General features: G+C 50.8%; 1 protein-coding gene across 8 annotated transcripts in view; it reads left to right on the forward strand.

Annotated features, from left to right (window-relative positions):
• Positions 1–20,207, forward strand: part of TRIM2 (tripartite motif containing 2) — a 154,635-nt gene that overhangs the window by 80,520 nt on the left and 53,908 nt on the right. For all 8 annotated transcript variants that reach the window (XM_085864519.1, XM_085864518.1, XM_085864520.1 and 5 more), the window contains one exon: positions 9,481–9,913. In XM_085864519.1, the coding sequence (XP_085720645.1) occupies positions 9,481–9,913 (433 nt within the window). The remainder of the gene's footprint in view (positions 1–9,480; positions 9,914–20,207) is intronic.

Genomic DNA, 20,207 nt, shown 5'->3' on the forward strand with positions numbered 1-20,207 from the left:
AAGTTGGCCGGCCTCTGCCTCGCAGCAACGCAGCCAGCAGATGAAGCTGGCCAGCCTTTGCCGTTCAGTGGAGGTTGGTGGAGGGAGTGCGGTGGTGCTGGCCACTTGGAAGGCGGGCTCGGACCTACCTACCTGTCTCCCTCCCAACCTATCGCCTTTGCCTGTCACTGTACATACCCACTCCCTTAATTTGTCAAACCCCAATTTAGCCCCAACTTATTTTTTTGTTGTTTTTATTTTTACTCCCCCTCTATAAATCGTCCCCTAACCCCCTTTATCGTCTTTGTTCGGCTAACCTATCCTGTCACCTAGCCTACTCCCAACCCCTACGTTCCCTTCCCGGAGGGGAATAAGGGAGAGCTAACGTCCTGTGTCGAGGCCCAACTCAAGCCTCAGAATGGCCTCCCCAGAGTTCGGCGATCTTAACACCAAGTAGGTCCAGCGGCCCACAACGACAGCGAGGGGATGGATGGTGCGGAGGGGTACATCTCCTAATCTACCCTAACCATTTAACTGTTAAACTACCCCGGGGCTTTCAACAAGCGCCTCTCGCTTAAACTATTGGTTCTAACAACCCAGATTCCCGTCGCCTGTGTTGGTGTCCTTACAATTTCGGGCCTCGCCCCCCAATTTTCTCTCCGTGCCCTCACACGGTCTCCTGGCTGGGACACGTGGCTCCCTTTGGCAGGCACGACCCTCTGCCGAATCTCCCGCTATGGCACCCCCGGGCACTACACTGCCTCCGAGCCTACCAGCTCCCTGACACCGGGGAGTGCCCCCCATGGCACCTCCCCTGAACCGCACACGTGGCAGGCCGGCCTCCCGGGCCCCTTTCCGAGGGTCACCCGTGCCCACAACACTGCCCACGCGGCTAATGGCGCCCCGGGCCCCCGCACCAAGCAGGCGCACCCGTGCCCACTACTCTATCCCGGCCCCCCATGGGCCCATGGCCTACCGCGGCCGACTAGCCTGGTGCCCGGGGTACCCACTCAGCGATACTCACCTTTCGCAGCCACGCTCCCAAGCCCGTCAACAGGGCTCCTGCACCCCTCCAAATGGGTCTCGAGCCTACATTCCCACCAACAGCAAAACGACCTCCATTTTTGTTAATTTGACTAACCCAGCTAACTCACTCTACACTGACCCCGGGGGTCCCTTGGGCGGGAGTCACTCCTCCCCCCAATCACTCATCGCACCATGCATTCCCCATTCACTCCACACACACAGACCCGCTGGCCTCACTCACTCACCATGTACTCACCTCACAACTCACCAACTCTTCAACACACACACCGCTGAACTCTGCCATCCTTCTAACTACATCCCCTAACTAACTCGTGCTCCCACGTCGTCCCTTAAACTACAGCACGTTCCATTTAACCTACGTAGCTAAACTACGTCAACTCTACACATTCATAAGTCTGTCCATGTCTCCAAATAATCCCATTAATTATTTTATTTCCCCACCTAAAGCTCACTAAATCCCTCTAACTAATCCATTCCACGGACTCCATGAGGACTTACCCCTGCCCCATGAAGTCGGTCTAACTAAGCTAACCCTTCCCCCTAACTAGTTTCCATCCTGTGCCCAGGTCAAGGGGGTCTTTCACCCCTTGCCCAGGAATCCTTTGCACCCGAAAGTGAGGCTTGTTCTTTTTTTTTTTTTTCTACATGCGCAGCGCCAGCGCGGCAACTCAGAGCTCGCGCACTTTGCACCTGCCCGTGACGTCATGCAGCTGCACGTGTTCCTCGTCCCTCCTTGGACGGGACCATCCGGCAGAGATACCCCTCCTGCCGGATTCCAACCCCACGTGCAGCCATGACGTCACCGTGCGCATAAAAAAAACAAGCCCCATGTCTCGAGGGGTTCCCCACGCGAACACATGTGCTTTGCCCGTTGGAGCTTAACACACACGATCGCGTGGAGAACCCGTCCGGTCCAAATCCATTTACCTGCCTAAACTTTGTCCGTCCGCGGGATCGGCAAATCCACCGCGTGCGTTTCCGGACCGGGACTTCACTCTCGCAAGCGAGCACGTGGTGGTCTCGTGCGTTGCACAGCACGAACCGCGTGCTCACTGCTGGGTGAACCCGGCACGGTCCTCGAAACAACCACAGCCGCTACTCGGCTTTCTTTCTTCTGTCGCCTTCGTCGTCGCCATTCGACCCACGCACACCTGCGTGTTACGACGCACACAGTCCACACCATTAAACTCACACCGGGAGACGCGGCTGCGTGCTCCCGCATGCCAACCGACATCTCCCTCTCATACCGCTCTCTCACACACACGGTCTCCCTGGCACACAGCGACCTTGCACACGGCCGTTCACTCACGCGTGCCTCACTACTCACACAAACCATACTACTCACACGTGGTGCTCCATTCACTCGCGCGGGGGCACTCACCCGCGGTGCCTCACCCACACACGCGAGGGCACTCAACCGCTGTGCCTCATTCATACACACAGCGACACTCACACACGCGGTCTCTTCCACACACGGTGCCTCACCCACACACGCGGGGGCACTAACCCGCGGTGCCTCACTCACACTCCGTGCCTCATCCACACACGGCGTGCTGGGAAGCACGTACTCCGGCACCATCGCCACCACACCACTCACACACGGGGTCGCTTCCACACACGGTGCCGCACTCACACCTTGCACCACACACACAGGGACAACCACACTGGGGATTTGTGTCCCCACAAGGGTCTCCGGGGCCTCTACACCCCCCAAGCTCTCCGTGCACCCGTCCACAGCACTCGTCCCCTCAACCTCGCAAAGCACGACCGAACTCACCTGGTCGTGACTCGCCTCAAGGGGGCATACTCCCTCCCCTCGTTCCTGGAGGAGGCCATCCCGCTGCTCGCACCGGGTCCCTACACGCTCCGCGAGCTCAACCCCATTGTCCTCCACTACCTCCGTGTGTGCGTGCGCGTCACTTACCCCGTCTTCATCGTGTAGTCTTCCCTCTATTTTTTCTGTCTCCCGTGTCTCTGCCAACTCTTCACCCTTTACCTCCCTTGTCTCAACTATTATTTCTGTTGTCGTCACCTCGTGTCTCGTCTCACACGTTTTGGTCTCCCCATTTAATTTTTCCCTTTCGGTCATCGTCACGACCCTCGCCCAACACGTTCCACGAATTATTTTTTCACCCGCCTCCACCGCGGGCCTGTCAGCCGTTGCACCCCCACCCAGCTCGTTTGCTCCCACACGTGGAGTCGCCATTTTAAGCTCCCTGCTCTCACTGCCTTCATGCCCGCCTGCAGGCATTGGCCCATGTTCTGCGTCTCACCCCGCAGCTCTTTCATGTTTGTTTCCATTCCGTTCATTTTTGTATCCATCTTTTCGTTTATTTGTTGTGTATTCGCATCCATCGTCGTTTTCACTTCATTCATTTGCTTGTTCATGTCTTTCATTTCGTTTTTTATTTCATTTGTCATTGCCGCCAGCATGGCGCATAGCTGGGCCACGTCGGGTGCACTCAGCTGAGCCGTTTCAGCAAGGGTTTTGGTGGAGAGGGGGGGGGAGGTGTCATACACTGCGGCCGCTGCCGCACCCATTTCGGGCTCTGGGTTTAGTTGGGCGAGTCCGTGTTCCTGCACAATCAACATTTCCTGCTCGGGGATTCCATCCTGGACCATGGACTCTACATTATTACACATATACATTTCTAATACCCCCGGCTCCCGCTCGCCTTGAGACGCCATCTTGCTTCTCGTGAAGGGTTAATTTGCTCGCTCGTAATTTGGAGGGAATCGGGGGTCGCTTCTCTCACCCCTGGACCGATTCCCGTGAATTTCGCTGGAGACAGGAGAGCCCGTTTTCCTGTTCTCCGATACCAGTGCCGAGAGGAGGGCGATGGATTTGTATCCCACTTCTGACACCAGTGTTGCGGTCTTCGCGCCCGCCGGCGTGCGAACGGCCACGTAACTCGAATCGCGGCACGTCGCCCACCGGACGGACAATCCAGTCGTGACCCTCTCGGACTAACGCCGGGAACCAGTCACGGGTGGACCTTTCGGTCTCACCGCGATCGAGCCAATCAGCCCCCGCGTGGGATAGGGTTGCTCGCCAAATTCGAACTACCTAAGTACCCACGCGGAGGGTAGACCGGGCGATCGCACCTCGCCGCAGGTCGACCTCGGACACGGGCCACTTAAGCGACCCGTTCCGTACTATCAGAATAACCGAGCGGTGTTATCGTCGACCTCGACGGTTCGATTAATTATCGGGCGTATTCAGCCCACTACCAACCCTTTACGTGAAGCAAGATGGGGGTTCAATGGGGAAAAAGACGAAGCGAAGCGGGAAACAGTTCAACAATAAAGCACATTTATTCGCGACGAACGGGAAAGCACACAAATACAATTCCACCAAATGCACACAAAAAAGAAAACACAATTCCATTTACACAAAAAGCAAACATAAAAGTGAAAACACAGTGCAGAGCTAATACCGACTACCGAGCACACGGCAACACTTATACAATTCTACTTCACAGACGGCGCCGACAACACATACCCAAAACCAAGGAAAGAAAATCCCCTCAAGAATGAGGTAGGCCTGGGGCCGAGACCTGGTCGGGCCTACCCGTCTGGTGATGAGACGCGGAGCGGCGATGGCCCCGCAACCCGCGGGCCTCGTGGACAGTGCCTGGCAGGGGGGTGGGAACGGGGCCCCCTTGGTCGCACTATCTCAGCGCGGGGGGAAACAGGAGGGGGTTGCTGATGCTCGGGGTATAGAGGATCTTTATTATGTGCGACGAGCGTCTCCACCTCGGCCAGGTCGCGCCGCCGGCCTCCCTCGGGCGCGCAGCTCCTTGCACGACGCGAGCACCCTTCGTCCGACTCGCCGCCTCTCCACAGCTCGTCCCCTCCGTTCCGACTCCAACGCACACGACGAGCAGCTCCACCGCCCGCGAAGTCTTGACTCTCTGTTCCGACTCCTTCGCCTCGTTCCGACTCCTTCGCCTCCGTTCTGCTGACTCTTTCGCTCCCACTTTTACGACTCCTTTTACTGACGAACACCGTCCTTTTATCCCCCCGTAACTTCGCCTTTGACCCCCTCCCTTTGACCTTTCAACTCGCTCCCCATTGGCCCGAGAAAAAGTGGGCGTGAAGGCTTTTGATCCACAAATTTGCATATATCGATCGCCCTGGGGGCGGGCCAATTCGCCCCTCGCTCACCGATTGGACGGCAAAAAGTGGGCGTGTGTCGTTTTGGATCCGTTTTGAAGCACAAAATCCGTGATTTTGTACACGCTGTTCAACGTGCGCCCTACACGAGTCCAGCATCGGTGCCCATGAGTGGCGCGAGATGACGGTGATGCGATGGTGGCGAGTTGTGACGGTAAAGGTCATGGCGGTTGTGGTGAAGCGGCGTTGTGGTTGTGATGGTGGCGATTGGTCCAAAATAAAGATAGTAAAAGAAAAACGGCTATCCTGAAGAGTCGCAGCACGTATAAATGACATGTATTCCCACTAGACAACGGGTTTGGGCCTAACTACACATGCACTTACCGAGATACCTCACCTAAGGGACCTGAATGGTGGTTTGCGAATCTGGTAACCACAACAATAACAAAGGGAACAGCAGGAGAAAGGAGAAATGCCAATAGCAGGGCTGAGAGAGAGAAGAAATGCCAATAGAAGATGGAGACGGACAAACAAGGGATGCAGGTAATGATGAGGGTTCGGGGATAATGCAAAGAGCTGGACAAGATGGATACAGAGCCACAATTTATGGGAGCGGTGTGGGTGGTTTAACAGACATGGAAAATATCATGGTTTTAGATGAGGGATGACTTGAGATGACGGTGAACAGCTGTGTTGAAGACTGGGAGACAAGAATGAGATCAAATAGAATCAGGAACGTGGTTCCATAGGTGGGAAAAGAGAGGAATAAATGAGTAGTGGAGTGCAGTGTTTTTGGAATTAGTTTCTCTCGGAGGTGGTTGCTGGTGGACTGTGTGAATCCTGCTGATACTTAGAGGGGGTGGACAGAGCTTGGGGGTGGGGGTGGGACAGAGCAGGGAGAGGGCAGAAGGTGCAGGAAATGAGGTGGAAGAAGACAGACAGAGACCACTCATCTCTGATGGCGAAGTGATAGGCCCATCGGCTAAGCTTTATAGTGAGAGAGATTCCAATAATGTTGAAAGCCTTGGTTTCCATGACATCGAGCTGAGCTTGACATGAGGCAGGGTAGCTAGCTCAGAGGGGAGAGCAGTACTCCATCAAGCCGCAGATGAAAGCCTTGTATGTGGATAGCTGCTCAGGTGTGCCAAGGAAGGACTTTGCATGATGGAGGATGCCCAATCAGTTGATGCTTGTTTATAGAATAAAGTATGTTTCTCTACTTCACATATGTGAATTACATGTCGATGAACATTTATTTTTATTATCGTTCGGTAAAGATTTAAAATATTAATCATGACCATTTCCTTTCCTCTGCAATATATATATATATATATATATATATATATATATATATATATATATATATATATATATATATATATATATATATATATATATGATATCTATACAAAAGGAGTCATGTCCATGTGTAACACTTTATCACACCCAAGAAAACAGATATTTTGAATTCGGCTTTGTCTGGGAACGAACCATATAGTATCTGCTGGCTTCCGAGTCAGCAACTTTAACCACTTGGCCACGGTAGCTTTTACATGATAAACACCAGTTTTTATTATTATTATTATTATTATTATTATAAAGATCCCATCCTTACTTATGGAAAGAAGAAGAAGAAGGACTTGGAGCGCTGCTGAATAATACAAACGAACACAGAAACAGGAACTTTGCAAATGATACATTTCGATATAGAATGAGAGAAGTAATAAATATCTATAAAGGTTTAATTTGTAGAACAATCAGAATTTCACAGGAGGGTTTGACCTGGCACTGGGAGATGTTGAACACCCAACGTTGTTTATCACGAGATCATAAACTAACTGCTGCAATCATCCTCGGTGTTTTCCTATTGATTTGTTTATTTTACCTCTCCCTAAACCCCATCTATCCCTTGTCTTACTTTTTGTTTTACCTCCCTCCTTTTACCCCCAACCAATTACCCCACACGATGCCTGAGAGGGAACACATTTGTTTGTGTTTTGTTTGTTTGTCCATAGTAAACTAGTACTCCGAGTTCTGTTACCTCTTCCCCCTGTCCGTAAGGACAGCCGCTTTGCTAATAAAACCAAAACAGATCTTAACCTTATGCTATACCTTGTCGAAACACATCACCGAACATAACAGGATGGCAGTGAGCTCATAATGACATCGCCCTGTTATCTGAGGGCGCAGTGTTTGTGTAGAAGCTGAACAAGATCCACGTCCAAAGAGCACAGGAATGGAGGGAAAAGAACTGGGTTATGGTTTGTTGCGACCACATCCAAAGGATTGTGAAGATGAGGTGAATGAATGGATTTTGAAGATAACAGAACAAGATGTTGAGAGTCGGTTGTGACATCGTTCCCTGCAGATGTTTTTTGGTGTTGGGGAATACACGGCCAGAAAAGGTAGAATTTGAAGCTTCTGGGAGTGAAGTTACGAGCACAATTATTCCTCCGTTTTGTGGAGTTGACCAGGGGAAGCTTGGCCCAAGTTATTTATTTATTTATTTATTTATTTTCATGAACTGGCCAGTGGGACCTGACGTTCGACGGAGGTTCGAACAGGAATTTGGAATTTTGCCAAGATGCTGGCAATAGCTCGCCTACATTTTGTGAAGAACACTATAGGATCTTTAACATCCAGCAACTAATGCTGGCATAAGCCTGGTGTTGGCGTAGTGGTTTATGGTGGCTGGCTTAGGAGCTTAAGGTCCTGAGTTCGAGCCTCGTTGGCTGCTAAATTAACACCAGGTGGGGTTGACTCAGCCTGTCGTCCTTCTGAAGTCAGCAAAATGAGTACAGGGGCACAGCATCCGCGGCACAGCCGCGCTTCCAGGAAATTATCGCTACCCCGGCAGACTAAGCTGCCATACGCAAGAACAGAACTAACGCTGGCTGACAGGACACCTGTTTAACGTCCATCGGAGGGACAGCACACACCTTCATGAATCACCCTGTCTGTGAAACACCGGGATGTCAGTTTATAGCTGTGTCTGCTAGTTCCAGAGAAAACCTACTCCATATCTCCTCCATGGAAAAAGAAGATTACACTAAAGTTATAGGAATCAAGTTGTTTCCTCTAAAGTGGTGCAAGGCAAGATGGATGGATAATGCATCAAAAGTAAATGGAGCCTACTTCATAAGGCCTCGTATCTTTTGTTTATCCGTCTATGTCCTGCCTTGGAGAAGACGACCATTCCCCACGCACGTGCTCACTCGTGCAAAACCATGAATGCACCTGTGGGATCCACTTGCTCGTGAAATTAGATTGATTTGAGTGTATGGCAAATCGGGGCATGCCTTCCTTGAAGAATGATCAAACAGATAAGCCTGCAATGATGCCTTTCATCCTATCCGATCTCAAGGCCAATGTATAAATTATCGGAGCGATATGTCGACGACGGTGTCTTGGCTGGTATAACCAACGGCAAAGTTTGCTGCTTTTCACTCAGATGAAAAGGAATATTTCAAAGATTTATCAAAACTTTATCTCGGTATCATAAAGGCAGCTGATTTAGCGTAATGTGTAATTTCGCGTAATCCCTCTGATTTAGCGTAATGTGCCAAGTGAAAAAAAAATGTGATCGAGACGTGTTCAATGTAAGAATGCAGCGCAAAGCCCTCCAAGTGAAAATGGTCATCAAGCTTTTGAAGAAAACACCACTAAACTATCCACTCGTGAGATGCATCCGTTAGTCTTGATGCAAGGGAGCTTATAATCAGCAAGCAATAACACGCTTGAATAAAATTCTCCTCTTGATCACAGATAAAAACACAATCAGAGATGGATGCCTTCGACGATTTTCGGATGGATTCGACATTTTATTGGGGATTTGTGAGGACAAATGAAACAACATACCACCAGCAATGATGACAGAGTAGCTACAGGTACCCAACTCAGTGGAAAATTGAACATTTTATTTTGAATCTGTTAAAATGATATCTGGTTCATTTTCGTGTTGTTATCGATTTGAGAGAAATGCTGGACTGCACACCCATCCCGTGTGTTTGCGTGCGCATGTGCTTGTGCCTCCAGGCTCATGGAAGAGCGAATGTGCTCCGTCAGGGTACTGACACTGTCAACCGCCATCTTGATTCTGTTGCACCCGCACAACTTGACGCATTTCTGCACGACATACCTCACGTGGACAAATAGCATCGAAAATAGACAGGATTTTGGATAATCCTATAATCTATAAACCAAAACTAACTTCCACTGAACTGGCCTCATTGCACGATTTTGTTTCGTATTTGCATGAATAATGAAACCGTTTTTGCAATCATGAGTGCTGCCAGTATGTATATATGATTTGTGTCGTATCGTGTACCTGTGTTCTAGGCAGTGGTGGGTCAGCCAGTGAGTGTAACGGTGACAACAAAAGACAAGGACGGCGTTCTTGTTCGTTCAGGAAACGCTGCCCTCTCCGCAGAGATTAGCACTCCAGAAGGCAGTGTCGTCGATGGCGACGTCGTCGATAATCGCAACGGCACGTATGAACTTACTTACACGCTGCCTCGAGACGGCGAGTTCTCGTTCGCTCTACGTCTTTACGATCAGCATATCCGTGGAAGTCCATTCCGCCTGCGAGGGCTCAAGCCCAGCGATTTGTCCCCTGGGCCTGGCGGTGTGGCCGACGGTGTGCGGAGGCGTGGGAAATCGCCGGGTGCCGGCGGGCACGTGCGGCAACGTGCGGTCAAACGCCCGTCGAGCATGTATAGCACAGGGCGGCGTAAAGAGAACCCCATCGAGGACGACCTCATTGCTCGCATCGGTGAGTGTGTTTTTTGGGTTTTTTTTCCTCAATTTTAAAATTGAACATTTACGTTGTCACATAGTTCCATGTTTACAGGATGTCCTGCAGACACTTCAAAGCTTGTGGCATAAATCCATAGCTTGCGTATCGGAGCATGTTGATGTACTGCTATTCGTTTGATCAAAGACCACATGTTATGCAGTCATGTGCGTGTGTGTTCATGTGAGGGTTATTAAAATCTGACTGAACTTTTGTTTGAAACTCAGCTTGTGTGCCTATTGCTAAAACGAAACTTGACTTGGCATTTTGACACACCTGTCCAAATGGAGTGTAAGCTGAGCTTTGTTTTCAGTGTACAAATGTTTAGGATGTGTAAATATTCTCAATAGCCTCGATCATCAAAAGCGTGTTTGTAGTGGACATTGTGTGCTGACGTTACATGTTTTCCTTCTTTGATTCGGGGGTAAAGTAGTTTATCAATTTCTCATCAGTTTACTATTCACTTGAGAAAATCATTGGTTTGTTGACGATATCTGTCTTGAGCACGAGACCGAATCGTGACGGTGCTTTGGGGGTTATTTGGTGTCAAGCGTTGGGGGCAACAGTAGAAAGAGGGGGAGGGGGAGGGGCAGGGAAACACACCAACGGCAGAGCTGAGGGACAAAGCAGAGGGCGATTTGGAGACGTAAGGGACAGGATGAAGAAAGGGAGCAAGGGGATGACACAGGAGGTGAACAAGACGTATACAGTTGCAAACCTTCAATTACACAAGTGGAAGGAAAAAGTGGAAAACTGGAAAGAGCTGGGCTTGGGGATGATTCATGGGGGTATAAAAGATCGTGGTTATGGATGGTGCTGAACAGTTGTCTTGACGCCCTGGAGGGAAGAATAGGTTTGAAGAGACTGAAGAAGTTGTCACGGCACTCACTGCACATGACCCTTTCATATTTCCCACAGTCATGAACACTTCCGAACTGATGTGATGAACAGGAACTCTTCAGTCAGTCCATACGAGATCCTCAACACATTTTATGCCAGTGTTGTTGAGGTGGTTCACCTTGTAGCATGTGGTTCATGTCAATTTTAAAATGATTTTGATAAATCAAATGCGAATCACCTTGATGGGCAGTCTTCACCATGCTGTACATCCAGTCTGTATATTTGAACAGCGTTGATGTTTTTGTTGACCAAACATTTCATAATCATTTGCTTCTTCATGTGCTTCATCTAATTTCCCATCGTCTTCCTTTGCATTTTATTTTTTTATCCAGAGACTGAGGGTCATGGAGAATCTGAACGAGGAAGGAATGACATTACAAGTCATTTTCAGCAAGTTTTTTTTTCCTCCCTTTCTTGTGGATCACGGTGACATTTGCCATCCTCCATTTTTCAGGGAAAACACCCTCATCTAAAGATTTCTGGAAGATCGGTCTCAAGGGTCCTGCGCTGGTGCTGGCTGTTTCCTTGAGATATCGAGGGTGTAAACAATCTGGTCCTGCTGACTTTCTGCCATTCATATTCAGGAGCTTCTTCCTTACTTCCTCCTCAGTAATGTTGACATTTACCAGTGCAGGTCCAATGTAGCGTCGTTCCCTTTTTGGCACATTCACTAAATTCTCCTCTGTGAAGACCCGAAACTAAAATCGTCGTTTAGTGTGTTTGCCTTTTCTCTGTCATCCTCTGTAACTTTCCCACCAGATTGTATTAAATCACCCACTCCAATCCTTGTTTTCAGTTTGCTGTTTGCATATTTACAAAATCCTTTTGGGTTTGCACTTATGCTTTCAGATAAACTCTCCTCAAAGTTGTTACAGTTTTGTCTTGTCATCCGGCGGAGTTTATTTCTCTCCTTGACATATCCATCGTAATCAAGGTCTCGTACTTTCTCCAAGCCTTCCCTTTCTTACAAGATTGAGCCACTGTTTTGTGGGTGATGTTTGGCTGTTTGTGTCTATTCCGAGTCGGTACACTTTGAGGAATACATTTGTCTATGGTTGCCTCCATTTTGTCTCTAAAGAAGCACTATGCCTCTTCACAGTTTCACTGTGCCAGCTCCTCATCCATTTTACCTCCATACGTTTCTGGTTCATCTGCTCATGATCCCCTGTGTTCAGCTTCGATCGAGGTTCATGTCTGGGATCGTTTTCCACAATGCACAAACTGAACTTCATATTAATATAGCAATGGTCGCAACTTCCAAGTGGGGCTAGGTATTCTATTGATTTAATCATCTCATTCACGTTCGTTATCACCAGATCCATAATGCTCGGCTCCTGCCCTTGGCGGTGTCATGTGGTTTCGGTGATATGCTGATGAAAATAATTGTCCCGCAGTGTCTCTATCAATTGTTGTGCTGGATGCTCTGGTGCAGCACCGATATGCCATGTTTCCCAGTCAATACTCAGAAAATGTATATATCCAAATATTATTATATGAGATATTCCTAAGAAGTTCATTAAGTGGTTCATTATTCTGGGTACTCCTGGATGGACTGTGGTGCACACATCAAATTAGCATTTCTTCCTTATCATGAAGCGACACAGACCACCAAAGGGATTCTGAAAAATTTGTTTCCATTTCCACTTCTAGAACGGGCAATGAGGTTTTTGTATACACAGCAACTCCTCTGTTATTCCTGTAGGTATCAGATTCCAAGTTGGTGAAAATACTGTATCCTAGTATTGACAAGGACATAGTGGTTGTCATCGTGGAGTTAGACTTGGATGTAGTCTCGGTTATCGCAACCACATGTGGTTTCAATCTGCTCATTAACATTTCCAGTTCTGCTATCTTGTTTGGTAATGAGTCTGGATTTGTATATTACAGTCTCAAGTCCAATTTATGATCATTCCTTGCATTATAACTTTCATACTTATTGCCCTCCCTTTCATCTGCATCCTAATTTGATCATTGCTCATAGTTATATTCCCCTGTTTCTGCTTTATCGTCGGCAGGTCCATCTCCCTGTCCCTGTGGGATTGGGTGTGCCTCTTCTGTGTTCGTATTTGTGCTTTCTGTGTGGGTTATGCCGGTTTTGGCTGTATTTGTTTCATTGATTTGAATCCCTTCTAGTTCAGCTGAATTATTCCCTCTTGGTGCAGCTTGTCCCCACTGTGGTTCTTCCTGTACCAACTGTGGTTTCAGTTTTTGTCTCTTTCAAGTCAGTTCCCATCTGTGCTGCCATGGCATCTCTGCTCTCTCTGCCATTAAATGTCTTTTTCTTGATTTTTCCCTGCAATGCCTTTCTCTTCATATTGTTGCGAATTCGCGCCCACCGGCGTGCGAACGGCCACGTAACTCGAATCGCGGCACGTCGCCCACCGGACGGACAATTCAGTCGTGACCCTCTCGGAACAACGCCGGGAGCCAGTCACGGGTGGGGGTTTAACCTCACTACGATCATGCCAATTGCCCACCCGCGCAGGATAGGGTTGCTCGCCAAATTCGATCTACCTAAGTACCTGCGCGAATGGTTGACCGGGCGATCGTACCACGCCACAGGCCGACTCCGGACACGAACCGCTTAAGCGGTCCGTTCCATGATACAGTGATAACCGAGCGGTGTTATCGTCGGCCTTGACGGTTCCGATTAATTACCAGAATGTTGCACCCACTACGAACCCCTTACGTGAAGCAGGATGGAGAGTCAAACAAAGGGAAGGACGCAGCGAAACGGGGAACAAGTTCACACAAGCACTTTATTCACACAGACACAGACACAAAGCACATATATACAGCCATACAATAATCAAAATGCACATATAACAGCCAAAACAAAAGTAACTAGAACGGGCACTCATAGAGCGCATACCTTCGCCGCCACTACTTTTTTTGTTCTTGGTATGAGTGTGGGGAACTGGTTTCATATGAATGGTCTTATGACACAAACCACATATCTATAATGTCATGACCCCCCCCCGACTTTCGGGGGCTACGGACTAAACAACAATCAACTCACGTCGTTTTGGCGAGTCTTCACTCACAAGCTCGGTGAATACAACGTTTCAACAAGAGAAGGTAATCTCGTTTGATGCTGGTTTCATGCAAATCGAATAAGAATTGACTGAGTTATGCCAAAAACCGGATATTTTTCAAGGGCGTGACCCCTCCCCCCCGACAGTTTACCCCAACCGGTGACATTTGTTATGACTTCATTGTGTCACAAGATTGGGCATTAAATTCTGAACATTTTGGTGCTGGGTTCATGTAAAGCGGACAAGAATTGACCGCGTTATGACAAAAACCGCATATTTTTCAAGGTCGTGACCCCCCTGACATTTGACCCCTAACCGGTAACAAGAGTATGGGCGTCATTGTGTCATATTGCATATCACAAGATGAGGTGTTGAATTCTGAACATTTTGGCGTTAGTTGCATGCAAATTGAATAAAAATTGACCGTGTTATCGTAAAAAGACGATTTTGACCTTTTCGTGACCTTGACCTTTGACCCAAACGATCCCAAAATCTAATCGAATGCTTCTTGGTTAATAACCAATCATCCCACCAAATTTCATGCAATTCGGTTTAATACTTTTTGAGTTATACGAATCACAAGATTACAAATAAATAAATAAATAAATACACGCCGACCAAAACGTAACCTTTCGCAGAATGCGAAGGTAACAATGCAGAGCTACAACCGAATACGCGTACACACGGCAACACTTAAACAGTTCTACTTTACAAGACACGGCGCCAGAAGATCCATACAAAAACCCCGAAAAGAAAATGGTGACTTCCCTTTGGGCCGTCGAGTCCCTCTCCCACGTCCGTCGGCGTGGTCGCGCCCGGCCCCGACTCCGTGGCCTGGCGTGGTAGGCGAGTCCTCTCTGGCGTGCCTCGCGCCGGCACGGGCTGGCCGCTCGATGCCACGGATGGGGTTTCCGGCGCTATCTCAGCGCGGATAGAGGGGGGGGGGGGGAAACGTTGTTGCTCGAGGTCATGGTGTGGGGAATGGCAGACGCTCCGTCCCGCCAGCAGGGTCTCGGGACCGCACCTCAGAAGACCAGGCCAGCGGCCACCACAAAGAGGAGATGAAGAGGAAGAGCGAGCCGGAAGAGAGAGGAGAAGACGAAGAGAGCAAGAGGAAGAGCGCCCCGCCCGTGTCCGACTTTTATAACTCGGGGCTCCGCCCTTCACGCCGCCCCCGTTTTCGGCTCCACCCTCCTTCGAGAGGGTTCTCGAAGAGGGCGTTCCCTCACCCCGACCGCCTCACGCTGGTCATCCACCAATCGGCGGCGAGCTGCCCCTCCCCCTTCTCCTCCCTCACACCAAGCGCGGAGAAGAATGGCGGGAAAAACCCACCAGCATCGTTGGCAGTTTTCGTTCGTTTGAAATCAAAGATAGGGAAAGAAAAACGACTAACTCAAAGCGTCGCAGCCCAGATGGATCACATAAATTCCCTCTATACAACGGGTTTGGGCTAACTACACATGGACCTATCGAGATATCTCACCTTAGGGCCCTTTATGGTGTAACGCGAATTTCCACAGCCGTAACACTACCCCCTCCCCTTTTTACAGACTCGTCCCGAGTCGTCAAATTCTCTTGTGCCATCATGTGTAGTTCTCCCCTAGTACGTTTTACCTTTGGATCCCTGAGTGCGACATTTATGGTATTCGTGTCCCCAAAATAAATAACCTGAGGGCTGAGTAACTGACTCAACAAACCCACTCATTCAGACGACTTAAATAAATTGCTGGCGCTAAGACACACATGCCGGGGGCGCACTCATTTGTACAGTACATCTTAACCTTACAAATCTTTCACTAAACCATGGCCACGTAACTCGAACTACGAACCCACTACGAACACGGGGAACACGCAATCAATGGACTCTGCAGGGAGCAAAACAAAAGCCAACCGGTGTACGGGCCGCCACTGCAGGCCCGTGTTGTAGATGCCAACAGGACAGTTCTTGCAGCTTGCAAACTGTTGCTTTTACAATGATCCCGGCGCGCATGGAAATGAACAGGGGGGGCAAGCAAAATTGAACGGGGGCAGACTGATGATGTGGGCAGTGGGCATGACATGGCAAAGGTGAAGGCAGGCAGGCAAGGCATGACATGACAAGGCCACTGAAGCAAAAACAGCCGGCAGATGATTGACCGGCACAGGCCTTGCAGCAAAAACAGCCGGCAGTGGAGCTGACCGGCACAGGCCTTGCAGTAAAAACAGCCGGTAGTGGAGCTGACCGGCACAGACCTTGCAGCAAAAACAGCCGGCAGTGGAGCTGATCGGCACAGGCCTTGCAGCAAAAACAGCCGGCAGTGGAGCTGACCGGCACAGGCCTTGAAGCAAACAGCTGCAGACGATCCGGCCGGTATAGGCCTTGGAGTAAAAAGCTGGCGGACGATTCGACCGGCACAGGACTTGCAGTAAAAACAGCCAGCAGATGAAGTTGGCCGGCCTCTTGCCGTGCAGTGCAGGTCGGTGGAGGGAGTGTGGTGGTGCTGGCCACTCGGAAGGCGGGCTCGGGCCTACCTACCTGTCTTCCTCCTACCTATCGCCTTTGCCTGTCACTACCTACCCACTCCCTTAATTTAAAAAACCCAATTTAGCCCCAACTTATTTTTTTTTTGTTTTTATTTTTTTCTTTCCCCACGATAAACCGTCCCCAAACCCCCTTTACCGTCTTTGTTCGGCTAACCTTCCGTCTCCTAACCTACTCCCAACCCCTACGTTCCCTTCCCGGAGGGGAATAAGGGAGAGCTAGCATCCTGTGTCGAGGCCCAACTCAAGCCTCAGGATGGCCTCCCCAGACCTCAGCGATCAAACCCAAAGTGGGTCCAGTGGCCCAAAACGTGAGCGAAGGGATGGATGGTGCGGAGGGGTACACTTCCTATCTACCCTATCCATTAAGCTTTAAACTACCCCAGGGCTTTCAACAAGCGCCTCTCGCTTTAGCTATTGGTTCTAACAACCCAGATTCCCGTCGCCTGTGTTGGTGTCCTCACAATTTCGGGCCTTGCCCCCCCCAATTTTCTTTCCGTGCCCTCACACAGTCTCATGACTGGGACGCGTGGCTCCCTTGGCAGGCACTACGCTCTGCCGATTTTCTAACGATGGCATCCGCGGGCACTACACTGCCTCCGAGCTTACCAGCTCCCTAAACACCGGGGAGTGCCCTCCATGGCGACTCCCCTGAAACGCTCACGTGGCAGGCTGGCTTCCCGGGCCCCTTTCCGAGGGTCACCCGTGCCCACAACACTGCCCACGCGGCTAACGGCGCCCCGGGCCCCCGCATCATGCGGGCGCACCCGTGCCCACTACGCTATCCCGGCCCCCCATGGGCCCTTGGCCTACCGCGGCCGACTAGCCCGGTGCCCGGGGTACCCACTCAGCGATACTCACCTTTCGCAGCCACGCTCCCAGCCCGTCAACAGGGCTCCTGCACCCCTCCAAACGGGTTTCGAGCCTACTTTCCCACCAACAACAAAACGACTTCCATTTTTCAATTTCGCTAACCCACTAACTCACTCTACACTGACCCAGGGGTCCCTTGGGCGGGAGTCACTCCTCCCTCCAATCACTCATCGCACCATGCATTCCCCATTCACACAGACCCGCTGGCCTTACTCACTCAACAAGCACATGTTTCCATTCATTTCACTCCACCGCTGAATCCTACCATTCCTGCTTACTACATCCCCAAACTAACTCGTGCTCCCACATCATCCCTTACACTACAGCACGTTCCTTTTAACACTACGTAGCTAAGCTGCGTCCCCTCTACACATCCAAAGTCTGTCTCTGTCCTCCAATCCAAATATCCCCTTTTCCATCCTAAATCTCACTAAAACCCTCTACCTAATCCATTCCACGGGCCCCATGAGGACTTACCCCTGCCCCATGAAGCCGGTCGTGCTAAGCTAACCCTTCCCCCGAACTAGTTCCTTCCTGTGCCCTGGCAAGGGGGTCTTCCACCCCTTACCCGGGAATCCTGTTCACCCGAAAGCGAGGCTTGCTTTCGTTAATTTTTTTTTCCAATTACGCGCAGCACCAGCACGGCAACTCACAGCTCGCGCACTTTGCACCTGCCCGTGACGTCATGCAGCTGCACGTGTGTACCTCGTCCCTCTTGGACGGTACCATCCGGCAGGGATTCACCCTCCTGCCGGATTCCAACCACACGTGCAGCCATGACGTCACCGTGCGCACCCCAAAAGCAAACCTCGCACTCCGAGGGGCTCCCCACGCGAACACATGTGCTCTGCCCGTAGGAGCTCGCGTGGAAAACCCATCTGGTCCAAATCCGTATCCTGCCTCACCTTTGTCCGTCGCGGGATCGGCAACATTCACCGCTGGCGTTTCCGGACTGGGTTTCACTCCCGCAAGCGAGCACGTGGCGGGCTCGTGCGTTGCACGGCACGGAGCTCGCGCTCGCCGCCGTGTAAACCTGGCGCGGTCCCCACTGAAACTACAGCCGCTACCCGGTCCTTGTCCATCTGTCGCCGTCGTCTCCGCCATTCCCTCCACGCGCCCAAACTCCCGCGTGTCACGAGACTAACACACCTCACCATTACACTCACTATTGGAGATGCGGCTGCGTGCTCACGCATGCCGACCGACATCTCCCTTACACACAGCAACCTTACACGCTGTCTCCTCACACTCGGCCGCTCACTCACTCGTGCCATCCATCCCCTTGCACACGTGGCTCCTTCCACACACTGTGCCTCATCCACACACGGCGTGCTGGGAGGCACGAACTTCGGCACACTTGCCACCACACCACACCACTCACACACGGGGTCGCTTCCACACACGGGGCGCACTCACACCTTTCACCTCGCACACCGGCACAACCACTGGGGATTCATGTCCCCACAAGGGGGTCTGGGGCCTCTATACCCCCCAAGCTCGGCGTGCACCTGCCCACAGCACCCGTCCCCTCGAACTCGCTCGACACGACCAAACTCACCTGGTCGTGATCAGCTTTAAGGGAGAATAGCGTCTCCCTCCGTTCCCGAAGGAGGATATCCTGCTGTCTGCGCTGGGTCCTTACACGCTCCGCGAGCTCACCCCCATTGTCTTCCACTACCTCTGTGTGTGTGTGCTCGTCTTCAACTTCGTCCAATTCACCCTCTCTCTCCTGTGTCTCTGTACATTTATTTGTTTCTGTTGTCTCCTCGTGTCTATTAGTCTCTGCTTCTTTCTGGCGTCTTTCCCTTATCATTACGTAGGTCAACCTTGCTTTCTCCTTAAGTCGCTCCCGTCCTCCCTATGTTTCACTCCTTGCTCTTTCACTATCTCCGCGTACCTCATCGTTGCTTTCCGTCTTAATTGTTCTTTTTTCTCCCTCCCAATTCCTTTCACCTTGTGTCTTATCTCCCTCGTGCACCTCTCCGTCACCCCAATTAATTTTCCCCTCACGGTCACCGTCACTGTTGCTTTCTCTGTCACTACCCTCGCCCAACACGTCCCCCGAATTACTTCGTCCTCACCCGCCTCCATTGCGGACCTGACAGCTGTTGCACTCCCCCTCAGCTCGTTCGTTCCAGCACATGGCGTCGCCATTTTGAGCTCCCCTGTTATTGCCTTCATGCCCGCCTGCAGGCTTCAGCCCATGTTCTGCATCTCACCCCGCATTTTTTTCATTTCTTCCTTCATTCCGTTTTTCATCTGTTGTGCATTTGCGTCCATCTTGTTGTTTAATCCTGCCAGCATGGCACATGGCTGGGCCATGTCAGGTGCACTCGGCTGAGCCGATTCGGCCAGGATCGGGGGGTTTTGGTGGAGAGGGGGAGGGGAGGTGTCATACACCGCGGCCTCTGCCGCTGCCGCGCCCATTTCGGGTTCTGGGTTCGGTTGGGGGAGTTCGTCCTGCACAACAAGCATTTCCTGCTCGGGGTTCTCATCCTGAGCCATGGATTCTACATCCATCTCTAATACCCCCGGCTCCCACTCGCCTTCAGACTCCATCTTATTTCTCATAAGAGATTAATTTAGATCGCTCGTAATTTGGAGGGAATTGGGGGTCGCCTCGCACACGCCTGCTCCGTTCCCCGTGAATTTAGCTGGAGACTGAGGCGGATTCGAATCCCACTACAGGACACCAGTGTTGCGAATTCGTGCCCGCGGGCATGCGAACGGCCATGTAACTCGAATCGCGGCACGTCGCCCACCGGACGGACAATTCAGTCGTGACCCTCTCGGAACAACGCCGGGAGCCAGTCATGGGTGGGGGTTTAACCTCACCACGATCGTGCCAATTGCCCACCCGTGCAGGATAGGGTTGCTCGCCAAATTCGATCTACTTAAGTACCTGCGCGAATGGTCGACCGGGCGATCGTATCACGCCACAGGCT

Source organism: Eptatretus burgeri, chromosome 18, assembly GCF_056783735.1.
Source record: "Eptatretus burgeri isolate ZD-2024b chromosome 18, Ebu_testis_v1, whole genome shotgun sequence".
NCBI lineage: Eukaryota > Metazoa > Chordata > Myxini > Myxiniformes > Myxinidae > Eptatretus > Eptatretus burgeri.